The sequence below is a fragment of the Gambusia affinis genome, linkage group LG18 (assembly GCF_019740435.1).
Source record: "Gambusia affinis linkage group LG18, SWU_Gaff_1.0, whole genome shotgun sequence".
NCBI lineage: Eukaryota > Metazoa > Chordata > Actinopteri > Cyprinodontiformes > Poeciliidae > Gambusia > Gambusia affinis.
Window position 1 is genome coordinate 25,049,593 of NC_057885.1, and position 25,733 is coordinate 25,075,325.

The 25,733-nt window shown below is 39.8% G+C and overlaps 3 protein-coding genes across 6 annotated transcripts in view; 1 reads left to right on the forward strand and 2 right to left on the reverse strand.

Annotated features, from left to right (window-relative positions):
* The window catches only part of LOC122820837 (high affinity immunoglobulin gamma Fc receptor I-like), a 65,577-nt gene extending 63,504 nt beyond the window's left edge, over positions 1–2,073 (reverse strand). Inside the window, exon 1 of the mRNA XM_044098469.1 lies at positions 1,959–2,073. The gene's annotated coding sequence lies outside the window, so the exon portion shown is untranslated. The remainder of the gene's footprint in view (positions 1–1,958) is intronic.
* Positions 1–25,733, forward strand: part of LOC122820830 (V-set domain-containing T-cell activation inhibitor 1-like) — a 44,355-nt gene that overhangs the window by 15,083 nt on the left and 3,539 nt on the right. The gene's annotated exons all lie outside the window — the stretch shown is intronic.
* LOC122820836 (high affinity immunoglobulin epsilon receptor subunit alpha-like) overlaps positions 11,191–25,733 on the reverse strand; it is a 29,532-nt gene continuing 14,989 nt past the window's right edge. Inside the window, exons 2-8 of one of the 4 annotated variants that reach the window (XM_044098464.1) lie at positions 21,158–21,285; positions 20,932–20,967; positions 20,515–20,796; positions 20,190–20,435; positions 19,945–20,109; positions 19,739–19,819; positions 11,191–11,591 (exon numbers count right to left, since the gene is read on the reverse strand). In XM_044098464.1, the coding sequence (XP_043954399.1) occupies positions 11,524–11,591; positions 19,739–19,819; positions 19,945–20,109; positions 20,190–20,435; positions 20,515–20,796; positions 20,932–20,967; positions 21,158–21,188 (909 nt within the window). In that variant the 5' untranslated portion in view covers positions 21,189–21,285 and the 3' untranslated portion in view covers positions 11,191–11,523. Of the gene's footprint in view, positions 11,592–16,883; positions 16,953–19,738; positions 19,820–19,944; positions 20,110–20,189; positions 20,436–20,514; positions 20,797–20,931; positions 20,968–21,157; positions 21,286–25,733 lie in introns of those variants that run through there. The other 3 variants (XM_044098466.1, XM_044098465.1, XM_044098468.1) reach the window with 3 other exon arrangements.

Genomic DNA, 25,733 nt, shown 5'->3' on the forward strand with positions numbered 1-25,733 from the left:
CGGACCGCTGCTCTCTGGACCGGGCCGGATCCTCACATCCTGAATGAAAACCTCATGAATCACAAACTGAACTTTACAGGAGAGGAAAGAAAAACGTAAACATTTAAACTTTTTAATGTTTTCAGTTCAAACATTAAATGCCTGATCAGCAGTTTTACTATCAGCTGTAAACATCATGAGATCAGGAACCGGTTCATCTGGTCGGTCGGATAGAGGAACGTTCACTGAACCGCAGCTGAAACTCCGAGTTTCTCCTTTCATCCTTGAAACAAAGAGAAGCAGCTGATTGGCTGAAAGAGTTTAAACCTGATTGATTGATTGATTGATTGATTGATTGATTGATTGATTGATTGATTGATTGATTGATTGATTGGCTGAAAGTTTAAACCTGATCAGCAGCTTTTGTCTCTAAAACATTAAAAGACTGAAAACTTTCCAGACATTGAACCACTGATCTCTCTAATCACCTTTAACCTGAACACATCTGGGCTCTTGCTGACTCACCTGAAAGAACAAACACCACCTGGTGGACAGAGTGGAGAACTGCAGGAGAAATATCCCAGAAACTGTAGTTGGTTTGTCAAATTAAAATCTATTCAACCTTCTGATGACAATAAATGAAATAATTTTTAAATCAGTTGCTTCTTGTTACTTCAAACAAAAAGTTTATCTGATTATCTTTAGATAAATATTTTACTTTGATGTTTTTACTGATGTCTGCTCAACAAACTGGGAAAATAAAATTTATTTTATGTTGAAACTTTTATAGTTTCTGTTTTTACTGATTTTAAAATAAAAATAGTTTAATGTTTGTCTTAGTTGAGTTTATATGGACTGAAAAACTTAGTTTGGTTTAACAGTCAGAGTCACACCGTTTTCTAAATGAAATGGTTTAACTGAAAACTAAAAGTTGAATTTAAATAAAAGCAGGAAAGTTAGAAAAGTTTCTATGGTCACAAAATGTCTGACAGCCGACTCATCATTTCCTCAAGAAACAGAAAGTGGTTAGAAAACAAATGATCCCACAACTGGTCACCATGACAACCAGGTTTCAATATAGACGACTTTCTGCCGGCCGACATCATCAAAGCTTTTAAAAAATGACATTTAGTGAAAACAGTTCAGCCTGAAGAAATCAGATTTTATCTGTTGAACCAACATCTGATTATTTACAGTTGGACTGAAGCATGAAGGAGGAAACGAGGACATGCAGGGTGTCCTTATTTACATGTTGGTCTGACTGGACCCAAAACAACTGGACCCATCAGAACCCATCAGAACCTCAGACTGGGACCCATCAGGACCCATCAGAACCTCAGACTGGGACCCATCAGGACCCATCAGAACCTCAGACTGGGACCCATCAGGACCCATCAGAACCTCAGACTGGGACCCATCAGGACCCATCAGAACCTCGTCGGTTCTGGTTCCATGTGAATTAAAGAACCAAACAGAAGCAGAACTTTCTCACTTCCACATTTTGTGAGGATTTTCCCAGGAACTGGACCTGCTTTCTGTTTGGTTACCAAATGAAACAGAATCTGGTTTTGCATAAACAAATGACCCAATAGGAACAAAAGATCCTTTAACAGGTTTTGGATCAGAACTGGGAGAACTGGTCTGAATACTGGACTCTTTAATCTGGAACAGATCAAATCTTCTGACTGGTTCCATTTTAGATAACAAATGATTCTCAATCATATTTTATAGAATCTATAAATGCTTAAATAATTAGATTTATTCTGATCTTCTCTCGGTTCCAGATGATCATCAGACATTCAGGAAACAATCAGTGACAGTTTAACTCATGGAAACTTTTCTCTAATAATCAATAATCACTTTTCCACCATTAATATCTGTGGTGGTGAATTAATATTTATTCTGACAGATTAACAGATTTATTTCTGAATAAAATCATTTTCTCTTCTGCTTCATGTCAATCAGAAAGTAAATCTCACCTGAGCGGCTCCCTGCTGAGACCCATCAGACTGAGAGTCCAGAACCAACCCAGCCCGGTTCACCAGTCAGCTGTTGGGTCACATGATCCAAGCGGCTCTCCTCATTGGTTCCCAGCAGGAAGGCGTCTCTGTTGCTCCACATTCTTTCTGTTTCCTGATTCTTTAACTCCAGTTTCCAGTTTTTCCACCTGCTGAGTTTTTCAAGGTGCAGCTCAAACAAACATCAGCAGAAAAACTTTAAATTCATGTCAGATTAATATCTGCTGACATCAAATTGACCCGTTTTAAAGTTTATTTTTTATTTTTTTTAAATAGTTAGAAATAGTTTTTTGCATGAAACTTTTTCTATTTGTCTCAATAGCTGCACTCTACATATAAACTGAAAATTTATTCATTTAACACATTTTCACCCCCTGGGTTTATTTCTTACATAGATACTGTTTGGGTCAATTTGACCCGGCAGTGAAGTTAAAGTGCAAAAAAAGATTAAAAAATGTGAAATTCTATGTTTCCTTGTAGCTATGAATCATATTTTACCACACACACACACACACCACACACACACACACACACACACACACCCACACACACACACACACACACACACACACACACACACACCCACACACACACACGCACACACACGCGCACCCACACACCCCAACACACACACACACACACACACACACTGTCCTCTTCACTTCACCAGTAAACTGATCCATCAGGTGTTCATTCATCGTGACGTAATCTTTTCTCTTCCTGTGGATAAGCTCCTCCCACTCTGAGTGGAAACTCAGCAGAAATGGAGGAAAACATAAAAACTCTGCATGACTCATTTATTTTATTTTAATCAGCAGGTCAATTTGACCCTGAACAGTTTGTGTGTCTCAAGTTCAATTATAAAAATCAACCATTAAAAAAATAAAGTGTAATATAAAAATTTACCAAAAATCCATTTTAAGGAAATGATTGTTTTTTTGTGTCTAAGTTTTTTTTAATGGACATAAAAAATATAAATTCTACTTTTTATGTCCAAATGAGTAAATTAGTAGGTTGTTGCCATTGATCCTTAATTTCTGAGAAATAATAAATCTGCACAAATATTGATTGAACTGGTTAATATTGGAGTTGATAATCAGATAAAAAATGTTTTGGAGGAATTTTCAGTTTCTGACACTAAAGCATCAATAAACACGAAGTTATTGCTGAACTTCAGAAACAAACATAACAGGAGGATTAATATCTGCTGTGTGCAACAGGAACTGACCGGTCAGAGGGTCAGTTTGGATGACATCACTTCCTGCTTCCTGTTAGTTACTGAAATCAGTGGGAATAAATGGGAAAAGTTTCTCTGCAGCCTGAAAATCCAGAGAATCTGATCCTGATGTGACATGATGATGGAGATTCACATCAACCAGCAGCAAGACGACGACCAGAACCTGAAGAACCTGAAGGGCCCTTCAGGGGACAGAGTGACCCACATCTGGAGGCCCTGAGTCCTCCACGCCGCCGTCGTGGGTTCGATTCCCGGACCCGGGGACATTTGCTGCATGTCTTCCCTTCCTGTCAGCCTGCTGTCATTTAAGGACCGTAGAGCCACAAAAGACCTGGAGGGGAGAAAAGAGAAGGTTGTTATAAAATAATGAGATTTCACTGCATTTAAAGTTCATTTGGTTTTTATTCAATTTCAACAAAAAGATCAAAGAATCTGATTGTGACTCAAGCAGATGAATTCATGAACAAACTCACTGACCGGCTGCAGGATGAACGTATGAAATCATTCAGCTAATATGACAACATGAACACAGTCACCACTGAACTGGGCCCCACCGTGGAGACGAACTGGGCCCCATGGTGGAGACGAACTGGGCCCCTTCATGGAGATGAACTGGGCCCCACCGTGGAGAAGAACTGGGCCCCACCGTGGAGATGAACTGGGCCCCAACGTGGAGACGAACTGGGCCCCAACGTGGAGACGAACTGGGCCCCATGGTGGAGACGAACTGGGCCCCACGGTGGAGATGAACTGGGCCCCTTCATGGAGATGAACTGGGCCCCATGGTGGAGACGAACTGGGCCCCTTCATGGAGATGAACTGGGCCCCATGTGTGATGAAATGTCTACGGGTTTTGATGTTGATCAGGAGTCACAAGCAGCTCTTCTGGATCATCTGATCTCTTTTTCTGGATGTTTGTGATCTGCAGAATCACAAACATTCAGTGTTTGAAAGATCCAAAATGATGACAAATCCAGATTGTCTGTAAACAATGAAGCTTTTCTGAGCGTTCTGGATAAAGACGTTTACCAAACAGAGGATCACAGCTGGGTGGCCACTTTACCATTTGACTCTCCAAGAGCTTCTTCCCAATAACCAGGAACATGAAGAACCTAAACTGGAGAAAAAGCCAGAAATGAAAGAACAGCTTGATAAAGACCAAACTGAACCAGCTCCCCTTTAGCAGAAGGTCAAGAACTCTGGGATCTTCCAACATTTGCTGTCTGAATAAACCAGGACAGATCAGGGTGCTGTTGGATCCACGTGCTGCATGTGAAGGAGTTTCTTTAAATGCCAGACTGGAGCAACTCTGATAGGAGATCTGCTGAGGTTTCTGAGAACTGGTCGCTGTCACAGCAGAGGTTTTCTTGTCAGAGAGGATCAGAGAGATGATCTCTGTTTCCTCTGGTATGAAGATAAAAACATTGACAAGAACAAAGCAGAGGACAGAATGAAGGTCCAGGTGTTTGGAAACACACCATCACCTGGTGGCACTATAACAGGGGCCTCAAACTCCAGGCCTCGAGGGCCACAGTCCTGCAGTTTTTAGATGAGCCACAGGTACAAAACACTGGAATGAAATGGCTTAATTACCTCCACCTTGTGTAGATCAGTTCTCCAGAACCTTAATTATTCTATTCAGGTGGTGCAGCAGAGGCACATCTAAAAGTTGCAGGACTGGGGCCCTCGAGGACTGGAGTTTGAGACCCCTGCACTATAAGCTGCTGGACAGGCTGAGAATGAAGACGGTTCTGATGCCAGATGGTTTTATGTTGACCTTCTGGTTCTGTGCAGAATGAAATGTTGAGCTGAGATGATGAAAAGTCCAGAGTCATTGTCCCTGACAGATTTCCCTGATATGTTGACTTTAATAAACTAAAACTCTTGGTTAAAGCCTCAAATATACATTTAGGAATCTCTCATTTAGTTCATGTGAATCTTCAGTCTTTATAGCCGACATTCAAAACGGCTCCAAGATGAAACTTGTCTGTTAGCAGCTTTGATTTGATCAGAGGAATCTGTCTTTAAAGACATTCCTGTTTTCTACCTGCCTGAACCTGAACATTTCACTGAATCCTTGGTTTGGAGGAGAAACTCAGAGGAACTGCAGATCTCACAGATCTTCTTAGTTTCAACCTGAAATGTCTGCAGGAAACAGATGAATGTGAAGAAGAACATGAAGAGGATCTGAAACAACCAGACTGAACTCAGAAACACAAAGTCTCAGCAGGTTGATCTGTTTAAACAGTAAATCTGTGTTTGAATAAGTTAGCATGCTGCTAAAGCTACTGCTGCTAAAGCTACTACTGCTAAAGCCACTGCTGCTAAAGCTACTACTGCTAAAGCCACTGCTGCTAAAGCCGCTGCTGCTAAAGCTGCTGCTGCTAAAGCTGCTGCTGCTAAAGCTACTGCTGCTAAAGCTAATGCTGCTAAAGCCGCTGCTGCTAAAGCCACTGGTGCTAAAGCTACTGCTGCTAAAGCTACTGCTGCTAAAGCTACTGCTGCTAAAGCCACTGCTGCTAAAGCTAATGCTGCTAAAGCTACTGCTGCTAAAGCTACTGCTGCTAAAGCTACTGCTGCTAAAGCCACTGCTGCTAAAGCCACTGGTGCTAAAGCTACTGCTGCTAAAGCTACTGCTGCTAAAGCTGCTGCTGCTAAAGCTACTGCTGCTAAAGCCGCTGCTGCTAAAGCTACTGCTGCTAAAGCTAATGCTGCTAAAGCCGCTGCTGCTAAAGCTACTGCCGCTAAAGCTACTGCTGCTAAAGCTAGCAGCCGCTAAAGCACTGCTAAAGCAGCTGCTAAAGCACTTGCTGCAGTCATGCTGCTAAAGCCAGCAGCTAAAGCCGCTGCCAGCTACTGCTGCTAAAGCTACTGCTGCTAAAGCTACTGCTGCTAAAGCTACTGCTGCTAAAGCCACTGCTGCTAAAGCACATGCTGCTAAAGCTACTGCTGCTAAAGCACCGCTGCTAAAGCTGCTGCCAGCTGGCCGTGCTGCTAAAGCCGCTGCTGCTAAAGCTACTGCTGCTAAAGCTACTGCTGCTAAAGCTGCTGCTGCTAAAGCTACTGCTGCTAAAGCCGCTGCTGCTAAAGCTACTGCTGCTAAAGCCGCTGCTGCTAAAGCTACTGCTGCTAAAGCTACTGCTGCTAAAGCTACTGCTGCTTAAGCTACTGCTGCTAAAGCCACTGCTGCTAAAGCCGCTGCTGCTAAAGCTACTGCTGCTAAAGCTGCTGCTGCTAAAGCCACTGCTGCTAAAGCCACTGCTGCTAAAGCTAATGCTGCTAAAGCTACTGCTGCTTAAGCTACTGCTGCTAAAGCCACTGCTGCTAAAGCCGCTGCTGCTAAAGCTACTGCTGCTAAAGCTGCTGCTGCTAAAGCTGCTGCTGCTAAAGCTACTGCTGCTAAAGCTGCTGCTGCTAAAGCTACTGCTGCTAAAGCTGCTGCTGCTAAAGCTACTGCTGCTAAAGCAGAGACACTCTGGAGGGAATCTGATCCTGATTCTTACTGCTTTAATTTAATTTTATGAGTTTGATTCTTTTTAATGTACAAATATAAATGTATATTTTGTACAATATTTGTTTTAATTTTCTTCTTCAGATGGATAATTTCTGTGGTGTTTCAATACCAGCATTTTGTTAAAATCTCACCTTTACTCCAGATTATATTGTTTCTATATTAGTTTTTTAAGTATTTTTAATACACTGAACAAAACTATAAAGGCCTCATGTCGAGTATTGTTGCCCTGTGGAGTTAATCACTGTAAATGTAGAAGAAATGTAGAAAGCTTCTGTAATCTGTAATCTGCAGCAGATTACAGATTATCTCCACCTGCTGCAGACACAACACAGATCTGGAGCCTGCATGTCTGCTCACAGCAGAAAGAGTCTCTGATCTTTAGTCAGTGGATCCTTTATCATTACAGTTCATTTTATTTTGCTGTTAGATTCTCATGGATTATTTATGGAATCTACAGGGATTAAGATTTTTTATAACTAGAGATGAAACTTGGTTCTGCATGTTTTGATTCTTTTTTAAAGGTTTAATTGGCTCTAGAGGCCTTTAATGGAGAGAGGTGAGAAGGAAATCAGGTAATGAGAGAGGAGGAAGACACACACTGAGGGTCAAACTCCTGGAATATAGAAATAAAGAAAAGATTCACAAAACTCAGATTCCTTCTGCTCACAGCCTAAAAGAGATTAAATAACATCTGGAGCCAAAACGTCACATTTCCATCGTTACAGAAATCCAAACTCTCCTGACTTCTGACATCAGTTTTCATAGAGTCCCAGTTCTACTGGTTTGTACTGGGAAGCTTCAGCCAATCTGCTCCGTTTTACTGGATGTGACCTCTTGACCTCAACATCTGCTCCATTTCAGACGTGATGAATAACGTGTTGTTCTTATCTGTCAGCTTCCTTTCCAGGTCATATTTGGTCCAATCGGGTCGGGCTGAGCTGGAAGGTCTTTAGTAATAAATAGTGTTTCTGCTCTAACATATCCCCCCTAATCTTCATTAATCTCAGCAGTTCTCTATTTATTGCTGTCCTAACTTACTTGTGAATATAAATTCTAATATATAAATATTTTTAAGAAATATAAGGTCCACTTAAGATGGATAAAATTTAAATCATAAAGATAAACATTGCTAACGCCAGTAAGATAAACTTAATATAGAAATTCAACTACATTGATGTAACAGTTGGTCATTGATGATCGTGTTTCCACTTGTATCAGATCAAAACCTGTTTGGCCTTTTGTTTGATTTTGCTGTGATTTTAGGGAATAAACGACCTTCTGGTCCCGACCCGCTTCAGGCCACCGCCAATGTGAACTGGTACTGGTACAACTGGGAGTCCAGCCATGGTATCCACAAAGAGCTACATCAAAATATTCACAGTAATGTTTAATACATCAGCATTGATTCAAAATATTGTTGACAATTTTATGCAAAGGTTTCCTTGAACACTCGTAGTTCAGAGTAATGGAGTATTTGAACTTAATAAACCATGGGAGTCTTCATGGGAATAATATCTCGTCATATGAGGCTTTGGCTCATTCGACATTAATTGAGTTCTCAGCAGCGATGCAGTGCAGCTCAGATCCTGTTCTCGGGTCGCAGAACCAAATTATTGTTTTCTGGATTGATGTCCATTTAACCCGTTAACTTGCATATTCAGTTTTCCTTCCGTTTTTGTTACATTTTATTAATTTCTCTCCTCATTGTCAATTTATTCAAACCCATGGGGGAACAACTAATTCTTAAGCTGTTTTCCTTCATTAAATCAATCCACATTCCTTCAGACATAAAATAAATTATCAAAAACATCATTGAAGCACTAACCCTAAACCAAAATTACATTATAACTGCTGTTTTCATAGTTAAGTTAGAAATGGTCATTTAAACTCATACGTCCAGGTTTGTGAATCATTTTCACACATGAACATCTGAATGTTTTAACTCATGTTTAACATGAGCATATGATTATCATCCTTGTAATTTGACAACTGATCAAATGTTGCATGATGTAGATACAACTAATGTTCCTGAATTTTACACGTTTTTTAAATATATAAAGCTTAAAGCTACTCTGTTCTACTTAGCATTCTGACATTCTTTTGTTGTTTGTTTTTCAGAAAAGTGATATTTTTCCTTGCTGTCATTTGCTTCCATCTCTATTAAATCTATGGAAAAAAGTGAGATTCTTTATGAGAAACTGAGAATGTTTCAACCTGCAGTACCAGAGTCAGCCAGCAGGGCGCACACCGTGACGCTACGATAGTTTTCTGTTTTATTTCTGAGCTTTTTGATTATTATCTGGCTGTTTGTGGAAGAATTAAACACATTAAATAAAATATAGATAATACTTTGTTTATTTCAATCCCATGAAGCAGCAGAATTATTGATTGATTATTGATCAGACATGATGTCTTTAACTCATGATGGTTGATGGTGAAAACATGAAGGACTCTTAAAGCTGCAGCTGGAGCTCAGAGGAACCAACTGGACCGGAACCAGTGAAATCCTTCAGTCTGATCCAAGCAGAGTCACTGGGAGAACTGGAGTCCAGATCCACTGGGACTGGTCAGGTATCAATGATTGATAATCAATTTATGGGTTTTATGTGAATCAGACAGAAATCATCAACATGTGAGTTACAGCAAAACCTTTCAGCTTCAATCAGTGAAATATAATCAGTTTAAACTGAACCAGGAGATCATCTGGGTTTTTGTTTCTATTGCTTTTCAGAATAAAGTTAAAATTATGAGAATAACTTTAAACTTTGATTTTATAAATAAAGATTATTTAAAAAAGCAGAAAAAACTTCTGGATCATTTGAGTTATTTTTATTTCAAAGATCTGAAGTGTGAAAAAGGGAACAAAGCTGCTGTTTTCTGATGAATCTTCCTCTTCAGGTTCATGAACATCATGCTGATTTATTCTGACTGTGGTGATTAATATTCTGCATTTTGATTTTCAGAGAGCGATCCAGCTGTGATTTATTCAGCTGTCAGAACAGAAAACATCAGCTGCAGACCGATAATCAGAGAAAACAGAAACAGGTGAAGGAACTGATTTACTGCATGTTGATGCAAAACCTGTTTTATTAAAGTAAAATATGTAAACTTGATCCTGAATCTGTTTCAGAGCCACATCATTTCCTCCTCACTGAGAAAATCTGCTGAAGGAAACAGAGAAAAAGTGAGTTCTGCTGCAGAAGTTAGATTCTTCTCTTGCCTTCAGCGAGCCGTAAACCTCCAGAGTCACGTTTTCCACAACCTGAGAAACTAACTTATTCACCACCAGGAGATCATCTGGGTTTCTGTTTCTTTTGCTTTTCAGAATAAACTGAAAATTATGAGAATAACCTTAAACTTTTATAAATAAAGATGATAAAAAAAGCTGAAAAACTTCTGGATCATTTGAGTTATTTTATTTCAAAGATATTTTTAGACAAAATAACAGAAAACAACCTGAAGGTGATGCTTTGGTTTCACTCTGAGGGATTTTCTGCAGTTTGAACAAATTTATTCTGAGGTTTTGGTTTAATTTTCTTCACTTGCTGTAAATAAGTTTCCACTGCTGAACCGCAGACGGACAGACAGACAGATAGACAGACAGACAGACAGAGACAGACAGACAGAAACGTGCATGTTGGTGACGTGGTGCTCATAGTTGATGACGCCTCGCCAAGAAACTTCTGGCCTCTTGGAAACATAAATTAAAGGATTCGTCCTTCAGGTCAAAGTGGAAACCAAGAGCAACGATCAGCCTGTGACAGAACCGGGTCTCCTTCAGGAACCTGAAGACGGAAACATTCAACTGTTTTGTTATGGACTTTATAAGATGGGAAACTATTTGAATAGTTTGTCTTTAAAAATAGTTTAGGCATCTTAGCTGAGAGTTTCACTGATTGTTCCAAAGACATTAACAATCAGCAGCTGGTGATTTAAAAGACTAAACTTTGTAAAGATTTTACTGGTTTGAGGTTGTTAACGTGTTACTGGTGATGTTGGTGGAGCTGAAAGGAAAGAAAGTTTCAGAGCAACAAGATGGAAGTGAAGCCAAACAGTCTTTGACCTCCGTCTCCTTCTGTCTTTAGTTTATTACCGACTCGTTGATAAGATGGTTTTTCTTCTGGTTTATGATCTTCATGTTTCATTCTTTAAAGATTTCAGTGCAAACAATCTATGAATATTACTTTATATATATATAAATATATACAGTTAGAAATGATTTAATGCTATAAATGCACAAACACTGAATTTAATGTGAACTGCAGTTTATTGCATTATTAGATTAATTTCTAAGCATTTCTACATAAAAGCATTGAAAACATAAAGTTGATCTCTTTACTGTTTTTAGCTGCAGACAAACAGGATCATCATGTTTGTTAGCAACAAGCTGCAGAGCTGCAGGTTCAACAGGCTGAAGCTGCTGAGAAACAAAAGGCTGCTGAGGTTTTAACATTCAGACATTTCAAATCCAAACAGTTTCTGAAAACATGAGACTGAACACTGAGAATGAAACATGAAATACATTCATGAGGCCTTACAGAGAAAAACTCAAACATATTCAGATGGACAGGTGAACATTTTTCTGGACTTGATTTTATTCTTCTGCATGAATTTATTGTAAGAATCATAAATCAGATTCTTGTGAATGAACAACTTTCTAATGTTTCCAGTTTATTACAGAAAGCTCTCTGAGTTATAGAACTGATGTTTTCTTCCTGTTGTCAGTGGATCCAGTTTCACATCAACAACATTTTCTGTCTCCAGGAGTTTCAGCATCAAAGTTTTTCTTCTTCTTCTGTCTTGGTGGCGTACAGAACAGTAGTGAAGCAGCGCCGCCTCAGAGCTGCAGAAGAAGAAAACATCAAATCACTGAAGCTCCATCATTTAGCTGCAGCTAAGCTAGCCTCTTTAGCACCACTGCTGCTAGCGTGGCTAATGCTAACTGACTAGCCTGAAGCTAACTGTTGCTGCTGGTAACAGATGTTGAACTATAAAATGACTCATTGTTAAAACTTCCTGTCAGTAGAAATGAAATTATTCCATCAATATTGTAGAAATTATGGATCTGATCAGATGATTCTGTCTCCATGTTCTCCTGAGATAATCTGGATTATCTCTGGCTAATCTGGATTCTCTCTGGTTAATCTGGATTATCTCTGGTTAATCTGGATTATCTCTGGTTAATCTGGATTCTCTCTAGTTAATCTGGATTCTCTCTGGTTAATCTGGATTATCTCTGGTTAATCTGGATTATCTCTGGATAATCTGGATTCTCTCTGGTTAATCTGGATTCTCTCTGGATAATCTGGATTATATCTGGTTAATCTGGATTCTCTCTGGCTAATCTGGATTCTCTCTGGCTAATCTGGATTCTCTGGCTAATCTGGATTTTCTCTGGATAATCTGGATTCTCTGGATAATCTGGATTCTCTCTGGCTAATCTGGATTTTCTCTGGCTAATTTGGATTCTCTCTGGCTAATCCCTCTCCTTGTGCTGCCACCTTATGGTGGTGGAGGGTTTGAGGCCCCAATGATCCTTGGAGCTCTGCTGTCTGGGGCTTCATGCCCCTGTTAGGGGGCATGAACTCTCAGCTAAGGCAGACAGGTCCAGGTGAGGGACCAGACAAAGTGCAGCCCGAAGACCCTGATGATGGATACAAACTTTGGACCCAGCGTTCCCTCGCCCGGACGCGGGTCACCGGGACCCCACTCTGGAGCCAGGCCTGGATGGGGGGCACGACGGCGAGCATCTGGTGGCCAGGCTTTTACCCATGGAACCCGAAGAGGAAACATGGGTCCCCCCTCCCATGGGCCCACCACCAGTGAGAGGGGCCAACGGGGTTGGGTGCATTGTGTGATGGGTGGCGGCCAAGGGAGGGGGCCCTGGCGGTCCGATCTTCAGTTGCAGAAGCTCTTGGGACGTGGAATGTCACCTCTCTGGTGGGGAAGGAGCCGGAGCTAGTGTGTGTGAGGCTGAGAGGTTCTGGCTAGAAATAGTCGGTCTCACCTGGACGCATGGCTCTGGTTCTGGAACCAGTCTCCTTGAGGGGGGCTGGACATACTTCCACTCTGGAGTTGCCCAAGGTGAGAGGCGTCGGGCAGGAGTGGGCATACTTGTTGCTCCCCATCTCGGCGCCTGTACGTTGGGGTTTACCCCGGTGAACAAGAGGGTAGCCTCCCTCCGCCTACGGGTGGGGGGACGGGTCCTGACTGTCATTTGTGCTTACGGGCCGAACGACAGTTCAGGTTACCCAGCCTTTTTGGAGTCCCTAGAGGGGGTACTGGAGAGTGCTCCTCCTGGGGACCCCCTTGTTCTGCTGGGGGACTTCAACGCTCACATGGGCAATGACAGTGAGGCCTGGAGGGGCGTGGTTGGGAGGAACGGCCCCCCTGATCTGAACTGGAGTGGTGTTCTGTTGTTGGACTTCTGTGCTCGTCATGGATTGTCCATAACAAACACCATGTTCAAGCATAAGGGTGTCCATATGTGCACTTGGCACCAGGACACCCTAGGCTGCAGTTCGATGATCGACTTTGTCAGCGTTTCATCGGATCTGCGGCCGTATGTCTTGGACACTCGGGTGAAGAGAGGTTCTGTCCACTGACCACTACCTGGTGGTGAGTTGGCTCCGCTGGTGGGGGGGATGCCGGTCAGACCTGGCAGGCCAAACGTGTTGTGAGGGTCTGCTGGGAACGTCTGGCAGAATCCCATGTGAGACGGAGCTTTAACTCCCACCTCCGGCAGAACTTCGAACACGTCCCGGGGGAGGTGGGGGACATGGAGTCTGAGTGGACCGTGTTCCTGCCTCCATTGTCGAGGCGGCTCATCTGAATGGTTGCCATGGAGATTATGAAGGAGTCATGGCAACAATCCAGGTATGTTTTTGAGGGAATGATTTTATAATATGATGTAAAGCTAAAAATATATTTGATATGATTCTGCTCCTTTGGTTCAGGATGAAATTGACTTAAAAACATTTTCTGTGCATTTCAAACTTCCTCATGTATCTGTGGCTAACAGCAGCAGCATTTATCACTCTGTGTTTTAATACTTATGATAAAGTCAATCTGTGGTTATAGTATGAAATGTAATTAAAGCTCTGAGGGAATCAAGATGGAATTTGACTTCAATTCTCCATCAGATCCATCAGATCCATCATTTCCTCTGTTTCCTAAACAAACGGATCCGATTCTCTGGTCAGAGACGATGGGAGGAATCAGGTTGGTGATTTACAGACCAACCTTTGACTGGAAAGTGACATCAGACACTTTCAGGTTGTTGTGAGGAGAAAGTTTCTAAATGAATCTCTGATCATTTCCTGCTTCATGAAGATCAGGAGGCGTCTGCCTCACTTCATATGTTCTCTTGTTTCTCCCATTTTGAAGAGTTTTCTTGTTACTCTCAAAATCTACAACGATGTTTGTAGTGAGACAAAACACCAACAGCAGTTCAAGGCATTTCAGAGGCGTTTCTGTCAAAACCAGAGTCTGTTGGCTGCAGCAGTAGCTGCAGCAGCTGCAGCAGCTGCTGTCTGACCTTCGTCACTCTGGTTCCCCTCAGGCGGTGATTCTTCCCAGGTCCGGAGCCACTGAAGCCTTTAGCTACAGTTCAGAAGACCTGAGGGCCCTCGTGTCTTTAAACGCCTCCTTCTCCATTACATCAATGGAAACACACCAGTAACAGACCACACTGCCCAGTAGGCGGCCGTGTGGAGGCCAACTGGGTTAAACATTAAAGATATAAAGTTCATAAACTGAATAATCGCTCTCAAATTAAAGGCTGATATTTTCTGGATGGTATGATGTTAAAACAGTCCTGCTGTTTCAGGTACGGCTGTCAGGAGTGCCAGGGTTTGTGGAGAGCATGGTAAGTCACGAGAACATGTCTGACTCTCAGCAGCGGAAACCACGATGCATTTCACCTCTGTTTACTCAATGTCACACGTTCACATCAAAGCAGGACGCAAACAGTTTCTCAGGTTGGAACGGAATCAACAGCGACGAAGTCCAAACCACAGAGCGACCAAACGGCAGCAGCTCAACCAGCCTCTGATGAGAAACTCTGCTGTGGTCCTGATGGCGTGAGAAGATCACATGACCAACCAGCCAACAGAGGAACAAGACCAACCAGAACCCAACCGGGTCAGAACCCAACCGGGTCAGAACACAACCGGGTCAGAACACAACCGGGTCAGAACCCAACCGGGTCAGAACCCAACCGGGTCAGAACACAACCGGGTCAGAACCCAACCGGGTCAGAACCCAACAGGGTCAGAACTCAACCGGGTCAGAACACAACCGGGTCAGAACACGGAGATACCGAGTCAATAAACATTAATAAAGACAGTTTAGTTAAAGCTAAATATTCCTCTACTGGTGAATATTTAACTGTTATGAGAAATAAAACTGAGGTGGTTCATAAAAACATTCAATGGAAAATAAACTTAATAGTTTGGATATTTTAAAGTTATGATCAGTTCATTATAATAAAAACATAAAAAACCTTTCAGCTGATTTGATCAATTTATAAGAAAATCTATTATCTATTGGATCAATATTGGAGGATATTAAACCTCCAATATTTTAGGTTTATTAAAATAAAGTTTGTTGTTGGTAACAAACAAAGTTAATGTTACAACATGAAAGACAAAATGGCTCCTTATCAGCTGTAACTTTTCAAACTGCAGTAAACTTTTAATACTTTTCTTAGATTATGAGCAGAATATTATAAAGTTCTGGAGATTTTCTAGGAACTGAAGAGAAACAGAAGAAACTTCAGGAAGATATTTTACCAACCAGAACCAGAATATAAAAACAGATTTTATATGTTGGAAAACCAGGAGATGAGAAATTAGATAGATAAATATTAATAGTTAATATTACTTATTAATAGTTAACATTACATATTAATAGTTAACATATTAATAGTTAACATTACTTATTAATAGTTAATATTACTTATTAATAGTTAACATATTAATAGTTAACATATTAATAGTTAACATTACCTCTAAAGCTCATCATAGCATCGACTGTTTTAACTTCAGTTTTTTCTCTACATGAACATCATGAAACATGTAAAGGTCTCAAAAAGTCACATCCTGTCCAGATTTAAGGAATCCAGGAACAGATGATGATAAATTTATGTTATGATCAGAGTTATGATGACATTTTGGCTCTGAGACTCCAGAGAAACTCAGATCATCCAAAATGGAGAAACATGGAGGAGTGAAGAAATCCAATCTAAACTCTAACCAGCTACCGTCTGGTTCTGGTCGGGTCCATTGTGTCTCCACTGCTTGAGTTTCTCACTCTGTGGGCGTGAAAATGACTGTGTGTGGAATGTGTGAACATGAACCCACTGAGGTCTCTGTGAGCAAAACTCACTTTAAAACATTTTTATGTTTCTGGTTTAACCTGCTTGTTCCCTCAGACGGACAGGTTCTCCAAAGTCTCAGTATTTTCCTCTGACCTCGTAAGGCTCGTCCATCACCGTCACTAAAGACTGTTGGACCTCAAGGTCTGACCAGCTGCTCCAGTCTGGTCATGGATTCAAGATGGCGGCTCAGGAGTTTATAAGTGCTGAAGCCAAAATCAATCAACACCTGCAGTCTGCTATCAATCACATTGATCAGAGGCAATATCAGGTTTTACCAAAGGAAGGTAAAAGGAACCAAGAAGGATCTGAACTGGAGATGAATCTGTCTGAGGGTAACTGGGGAAAAACCAGTTAAAACCAAAATCCCAATCCAGAAGATCCCAGAGGAAACCAGAACAAAGTTTTAATCTCTGCAGACCTCAAGGCCTCAGTAAAGGTCAGAGGTCATTACTCAACAGTATGGAAGAAAAACTGCCTCCATCAGGGAGTTCAAAGGTCAGAGTCACTGGAGACCCAACAGAACACAAAGAGCGTCTCATTTCTACCAAGAACATCTTGATGATCCCAAAGAAGGAAACGTTCTGAGGATTTTCTACAAAGTTTGGATCAAGTTGGATCTGCTGTGAAACCAGAACATCAGAAACAGAAACTCAGATTCACTCAGAGACTTTTCTCTGAAGCTAACAGAAGCTAACAGCTTCACCACACAGACCTGCTAACCAATCAGAATCAGGCTAAAGGCTAAACTGTGACTCACATCCAGCAGTCGGTCCGTGTTGCGTTCAGGGTCAGTTTGTCATTCTGGGAATGAACAGCGAACAAAAACTGTAAGAAGACGAAGCCAAGAAACGACAATAAAGACGAAACAACAAAAATAAAAACAAAACAACAAAAATAAAAACAAAACAACAAAAATAAAAACTAAACAACAAACAGTTCTGAGTGTAGATAAGGAAGGTGGGTAGTGATAGTTAATCCTTTAGTAGTATTGATAGTTAACTCTTTACTAGTAGTAATGGTTAACCGGCCCATTGTCTCTTTAGCAGACGATGTTAAAGGTTCCCTAAAGGTTTATAGTTTCAACATTGTGCAGAACAGAATCAATCTGCTGCATCAAACAGACTGAAAACTCTTTATTCACCATCAAGCTGCTCAGCAGCATCATATTTACCAACAGCTACTTCAGTTTTCCACCTTTACTGACCGACTGTGTGACTGATTTTAAAATCAGTTTCTGTCCTTCGTTGCTCAGTCGATTCTGTTCAGTTGATGCCAGAAGTTCTGGACTCAAACTCTGTTTCACAGCAGCCAGATGCTGATCCAACATGGTTCCTCTTCAGACTTTAGTTCTGTCTGATTTCATGATGAGCTGCAGCAGCTGGGAGACGCTGCATGTTGCCAATAAAACAGTGAAAACTGAAGCTTTGATGCTGGAACTGAAAGACGTTTCTCATGATTTGTTTCCAGATGTTTCTAAAACCCAACGACACTCTGTGACGGTTCTGACATCAGAGGCTTTAATGTTCATGATGAACTTCATGTTCATTTTACTAAAACGTTTTACTGGAATGTTTTGTCTCATCAACAGGAAGCCAATGACTTCTGGACAGTTTACAGATCTAGATGCTCCAGATCTAGACGCTGGTTGTCAACAGCTGGACCAGTTCAAGCTGGGAGGGATTATGGGTAATGCCCAGGGGTCAAAGGGCACAGGGGCCCTAAATCCTGGAGCCCAAAGAATCCCTCACAGGTTCACTCTGGGTTTGTTCACCTCCTTTATTGTCCATTTGATCAATAAATTCATCAGAATCTAGAATTTAAGAATCTATTTTAAAACGTTCTGGAGTTTTAAACAATGTTTGGATGAGACTAAAGTATTTTATCAATCTGGGCCCCGTAGATTGTTCAGTTCAGGGTTTATTTTGATATAATATCATGTAAAGTATTAAAACTTCGTCTCACACAGAATCTCTGTCTTGGTTATTATAGAAAACTCTACATGTGACAGGAATTAAAGCCAAAACTATTTAATAAAAGTCTCAACATTAAAACAGTTTTAGTGTCTAAGTTTGTTAAAGTTTCTTCAGGTGAATCTATTCACAGCGTTGGCATGTGAACCTTCAGCTGAGACACAAACAGGAAACTGGACGACCGCAGAGTCTGTTAGCGCCAGTTAGCAGAAAAACCACCAACTGCTGCAAATGCTTCGACACAGAGAGCAACTTTTAGAGAACAAAACATATAATAATAATATTAATATAAATATAAATATTAATATAAACATAAATATAAACATAAATATAAATATTAATATAAATATTAATATTAATATAAACACAAATATAAATATAAATATAAATATTAATATTAATATTAATATAAATATTAATATAGATATAAATATAAATATAAATATAAATATAAATATTAATATAAATATAAATATAAATATAAATATAGATATAAATATAAATATTAATATAAATATAAATATAGATATAGATATAAATATAAATATAAATATAAATATAAATATAGATATAAATATAAATATAAATATGGATATAAATATAAATATAAATAGATATGAATATAAATATAAATATAAATATAAATAGATATAAATATAAATATAAATATAAATATAAATATAGATATAGATATAAATATTAATATAAATATAAATATAGATGTAAATATAAATATTAATATAAATATAAATATAGATATAGATATAAATATAAATATAAATATAGATATAGATATAAATATAAATATAAATATAAATATAAATATAAATATAAATATAGATATAAATATAAATATAAATATGGATATAAATATAAATATAAATAGATATAAATATAAATATAAATATAAACACAAATATAAATATAAATATAAATATAAATATAAATATTTATATTAATATAAATATAAATATAAATATTTATATAAATATCAATATTAATATAAATATAAATATTTATATAAATATCAATATTAATATAAATATAAATATAGATATAAATATAAACACAAATATAAATATAAATATAAACACAAATATAAATATTAATATAAATATAAATATTAATATAGATATAAATATAAATATAGATATAAATATTAATATAAATATAAATATAAATAAACTACATTAAGAACCAAACATCACTAAACGTCCCGACAGTCTGGAAACAGAATCCAATCAGAACAGAAACAATAATTTAATACTTTTATCATGTTATAATGTTAAATTGATAAATAGGTTAATTGATATTTATACAAGTTAATTCAAAATATTTACATCAATAAATTATATTTTTATGTTCTAAAATCGTTTAAATAGTAAAACTATTCATTTGTTTGATGTTTAAAACAGATTATTAGTTATAATTAATAAATATCTGATATCTGAATAAAACCTGAGAAGATTCTGTTATTTAGTTTATTTAGTTTATTTAGTATATTTAGTTTATTTACTTTATTTAATTTATTTAGTTTATTTAGTTTATTTAGTTTATTTAGTTTATTTAGTTTATTTAGTTTCTATCAGTTTAACAGTTTGTGGCTCCAGAAAACTAATAAATCCAAGAAAACAGTTTTACCTCCGTTTGGTTTCTGTTGTTTCCTCTGTAATATTTGAACATCACTGTAAGTTAAACTTTCCTCTCCATCTTCCTGATCATCTGTAAAAATAATCAATAAATCAATAGTTTAAAAATGTACAGATGAATAAAAACATGTTGAATGTTTGCAAATATGAACTTAAAAATAAAAACTAAAAAACTAAAATAATTAACATTGATCTCACCTTTAGATTTCCTGTTAATGTGACGTTTGACCAAGAAAACCAGTAAAACCAGTAGAACAACAGCTGATAGAGACGAGAGACCATAGAGGAGAAACTGGGAGGAAGATGATGATGATGATGATGATGGAGGAGGAGTTGATGGGGAAGATGTGGTTGATGGTTTCTCTAAAATAAAGTTTTAATAAGTTATAAATTCATGATAAAACTTAAAGTTCAGGATTTATTTAACCTCTCTGACCTCTGACCTTTGACAGAGATCCTGCTGGATGGAGACTCTCCATGACCTCTGATGTTACATTTATAGAGGCCTTCATCAGAGCTGGAAACATGGAGGAGGGTCATGTGACCTGATGATCCATCACCAATGAAGGAGCCATCTTTATAGAAAGCAGCTGGGAGGTTGTGGGTTGGATTCCTTGCTCTGCAGCTCAGAGTGACGTCATCTCCCTCCATCACAGGGAGGACAGGACTCTGCAGGATCACTGATCCACCTCAACACAGAGACAAACTACAGCATTTCATCCATTTCCACACAGCTTCAGCAACACTAACTCCACAGTCTGATCTTACCAGAGACAGAGAGCTGGATGCTGCTGCTGCTGCTGCTGGAGGATCCAGACCTGGACTCACACCAGTACACACCAGTATCCTCTGGGAAGAGGAAGGTCATGTTACAGGTAGAACCATCATCTTCTCCCCATCCATCTTTACATTCAGTCCTGGTTCCTTTGCTTGTGTTTCTCCTCACAGTCCATCCTTCAGATCTGTTTTCATCCTCACAGATCAGAGTCACTGATTCTCCTCTGAAGAACTGAGATCTGCTGGGATTCACAGTCAGTTGAACTGGGAGAACTGGAAAATAAAATCATCATATCAGATTTTAAAATGTTGCATTGTATTTAATTGTTTAAATCAAGATTTGTTTCATTTCTCTTTCTGAAACATTTTTTGGAACCTTAAAAGTTAATATTATAGAGTATAACAAACCTTCAGCCACTGTGCAGGACACCAAGAAGGTCAGAACTAAAAAAAATTAAAATTTTTAGATCAAAATCTGAAAAACTTGAATGTCAAACAGAAACATCTATAAATTTATAAATTGACTCATTTTCTTTGATTTTCTGATTTCTGAATGGATCCTAAATAAAACCATGAGAAACATGCTGGCCAGCAGAAGTCCGACCCAAACGGATCAGAAAGTGTTTGTACTCACAGAGTGAAGCTGGTAGAGATGTTGGTCTCATCGTAGCTCTGACTGATCTGAAGCTTCAGTTCAGCTGCTGTCACTGAGCTGAACCCGCCTCCTTCCTCCACATCAAGGGATCAGAGCAGCAGACAAACCTTCACAGGATGAAACTCACATTTCACTCAGGAACCACCTTCATACCAGCAGTGAGAAGCAGGACGGTTGGTTAGTTTAGTTTCTGTTCAACACTAAATGGAAACGTGTCAAAATGTCGACATGAATGATTCACTGCAGAAGTACAACTGGAGGAAGGATGTTGGACATGGAGATGTTGTGGAGGAGGGACAGAGGAAAACCAGAGAAGGTTCCTGATGGAGATCAGTGGAGCCCAAAGTGGGTTCTGGAGGTTCTGGAGGTTCTGGAGGCCCGGCATCCTGCATGTTCTGGTTCCCTCCCTGCTGGTACCAACAACCTTTCAGCAGGTCAAAGTTCTTCTAATGATCATCATTGGATCCAGGTGAGTTAAACCAGGGAGAGACTAGAACCTGCAGGATGCCGGACCTCCAGAACCTCCAGAACCTCCAGAACCTCCAGAACCTCCACAACCCCCAGAACCTCCAGAACCTCCAGAACCTTCAGAACCTTCAGAACCTTCAGAACCTCCAGAACCTCCAGAACCTCCAGAACCTCCAGGACCTTCAAAACATCCAGAACCTCCATAACCTCCAGAACCTCCAGAACCTTCAGAACCTTCAGAACCTCCAGAACCTCCAGAACATCCAGAACCTTCAGAACCTCCAGAACCTTCAGAACCTTCAGAACCTCCAGAACCCACTTTGGACCCCCTGATGTAGAGAGAGAGGAGAGAAAGGAGGACAGAAGATGGAGAACGAGGATCTGCTGTGGCGCCCCCTGGTGGGAGCTGTTGGAAAGAGTCCAGGAAGACAAAGTGAATAACAGAAAAAACCTTCATGGTGGATTAAATGAACATTAATTATGATATCATACAAATATTAGTTTATAGAAATTATTGTTGTCTAGAGGGTTTTTCACAGAAACGTTTCCATGAACTGCATGTGTGTCAATCTGTGATGGACTTTTGTTAAACAGTTTCATCATTTAATTGGATTAATCACAATTAATCTGAACGTCCATCTTTCTAAGCCTGATGTGTAAATAAGCATCTTCCATCACAGGGAGGACAGGACTCTGCAGGTTCTGGTTCTTTCAGAAATGTTGTCCTGTTAAACCCCAAAGGGAAACTCACTCAACTCCACATTCATACAACTAGTAGCAACTTGTTCAGTTTGGGACTTTTAGATCTTTAGATTTTATTTTCTAGTTCTTGGATCCTCCACTCCTCACTGAGAACCATTTCTCCTGTTGTTCTCAGTGTGTCGACCCAGTAAAGTGCTGCTGTTAACCAGTTAACCCTCCACAGGCCTTTAGGTCACCATCGGTTGATTAACCTCCATCACCTGATATTAACACCTTCATCTCCAGCTCAGCTCCTCTAGAGGCCTGGGAGCTTCAGGACTTGATGTTTCTGGCAGGTGTTTCATCATCAGGTGTTTCTCCAGGTTCCTGTTGGAGCCCCTCCTCCAGTGTGGGGGTCACTCTGGGGTCACTGACCCCTGAGCTGGTATGAACCAAGTTGCTGCTATTGTCTTCACCTGTTGGGATCTTTACAGGACCAGCTCCTGCACTGCTATGATCAGTGTTCCTGTGCCGTCTGTCAGTCCAGCCCTCTCTAACCAGTGGGAGGATTTGATCATTTCAGCTCCGTCCATCTGAGGAAGTGATGTCATTGGTTCTTCACATGCAGGTTTTTCCTCCCATCATGGTTCCTTCAGCTTCTTCTCTTCCAGTTTCCATTGTCTGAAACATTCACAGAGAACTTCATCCCTCAAGGTCTTCTTCCTGATGCATGTTTGGAGTTAAAACATTTCATTTTGGATTGTGGCTCTTATCCTCACTAGACCTCTGCCTCCTTCTGTGTGCTCAATGTTTAGTCCTGTATTTATAAAGGATCCCTGGTCCAGTACAGGGATTCTATACTTGGTGCAGAATCCACCGTCCATGGTGAATATCCTTCATGTCTGAATTTCAAGGTATCTGATTACCCACAAGGCATTGCTGTTGCTTGTCTGGACCTTGATGTTGCCACTGAGTTGTCCTGTCAGGACCTTCCTTACTGGCTGCAGGTTTTATTTGTTGCCATTTTCCTGTAGTGTCCAAAGGTTCTTGTCTCTGTCCTCTGATATCCCCTCTGTGTGGATCACCTTCCCTGTTTGTCACCATCCAACAACATTTCTCCAGCCTGACTGACGTTTTGATGCCTTTGCTGTAGATCAGATGTCAGCAGACAGTTTGATATTTGTAGAGAAAGTGACTGTGACCCCATTTCTGAGGGTCACTATTGATGATGATGTGATTGTTTGTCTGAGGGGATTCAGGTCCATGCAGAACTACAACTATATATTCCACATTTGCTGGAGTTTTGTGCTGCTGGCTGTCAAATGGGCTCAAGAGTTGCTTTCCAAATCCTCATGGAGTTTATAATGAAGGTCAGAGTGTTGCTGACCGTGTTCAGCTTTAGGCCAACCAGGATCCATGTGTGTGTTGGTCTTCTTGTAATGATGAGTCCAGACAGCAGAGATTTGTTTTACTGGATTTACAATCTCAGAAACTGTTCTGTCAGCCAGCAGATTCTGTCTGGCTACTTTATTACAAAACCTTAAAATGTACAACCATGTATTGATCCATGACCTGGTTTGTCTGAGCTGCTATGATGCCAGAACAGAACCACCATGTTGTATGAATAAATATTTATATGCTGGGTGATGATCTGTTTATGCTGATCCAAAGAACGAAACATCAGTGAGTCGAGTTACCAATTTAATGCTTCATTTGATACAAACTGCATATTTTGGAGGATCCATGTTGTGATGACTTCCTGGAGGCGGAGTTTCAGAAAGAGCAGGAGTTTTTAAAGAGACAGAGGCCCAATTTAAAGGAGTTAAATTAAAACTTAAATTTCTTTTAAGTCATATTTTATAAGAAGTGAAGGCAACATAGTTACTTGATTTATTTTCTATCTTGTTTCCTCTGGGTGATTATTTTCTGTACCAAAGTTTGTTCAGATCATGGAGACTGGAGTGTGTGTGTTTGATACGGAGTGTGTGTGTTTGATACGGAGTGTGTGTGTTTGATACGGAGTGTGTGTGTTTGATCCGGTGTGTGTGTTTGATCCGGTGTGTGTGTTTGATCCGGTGTGTGTGTTTGATCCGGTGTGTGTGTTTGATACGGAGTGTGTGTGTTTGATACGGAGTGTGTGTGTTTGATCCGGTGTGTGTGTGTTGATCTGTGTTGCTTGAAGGAAACGGAGAGCGACTCGCTGCTGCAGTGGCAACATGTCGCAGCATGAACAGATCAGTACTCAGATTGGACTGGAGGAGGCGCTGTTCTGAACCAATGAACTGAGTGATCCGGTGAACTGATCCAGTGAACGGATCACTGATCCGACAGGTTCAGTTCACTCAGATGAACAGTTCTTCTCATCGCCCTTCCGCTCCTCCTTCTTCCTGTTTTCTGTCGCAGCTCGTGGATTATCGGTGTTTCCGAATATTTGATATTTTATTGATTATTGGCCGAAAACAGCAAATATAATAAGGTTTAATGTTTAAAGAGAATCTTCTGGTGTTTTGTTGTTTCTATGTAATGTCGCGGTGAGAGAAATACGAGAAACTGACGGTGGATTGAAACCCGGAAATGGATTCTGTAGCAGCTACTTCATTGTTTTCGGTCCTGAACTTCATCATCTTCATCTTCATCTCTTCTGTCTCTACAGGCGAGTTTCTGGAGGAAAACTTCAGATTGAAAGTTATTCTGATCAGAGATCCATGGATAGTTAAAGTGATGCTATCCACGGAGACACATGTTGACGTAACGATGATAATCCTGGTCATAGTTTAGGGACCAGTTAGTTCGTTGACAGTAAACAGACTGGATCATCACAACCAGTGAATCCAGGAGTCGAACCGTCTGACTGAAGCCTGTTGGACCTTAAAGACCGTTAAAGACATTGAGACGGTCCGGTTCTGGTGGCTCCTCCTCCAGGGCCGGAGCTAGCCCTTTGCTCTCCCGGAGCACACAGGCTTTGTGGGCCCCCGGCCCCTGACAGGAGAAATAATTCAATATTTATCTTTACTGGTGAAAAACTGAGGCTCAACAATCAACCAGTTTCCAGTGGGATTAAAGAATCAAATCAAATCTAGTCAATAAAATAAATTTACTACTGTTTGGGTTTGTAGTTCATTTGTTTTGAAGCCATTCTCTGATCAATATTCTCCTGATCATCAAATTGATCTGAACTGTTTTGGGCCCTTTAGACGTCACCAATCTGGATGTTCAGCTTCAGAAAAAGGATCAATAATGAACCTTCAGAACAGAAACTGGACTGATCCATTGATCTTTATTGGACATAAACATTTTATCAGAACTTTTCATTCAATGACACAAAAACATAATTATTTATAGAACTATCTATTTTGATCAATAAATTGTTTTTGCAGGTTATCAATCAGGTTTTGTGGTTTGTATC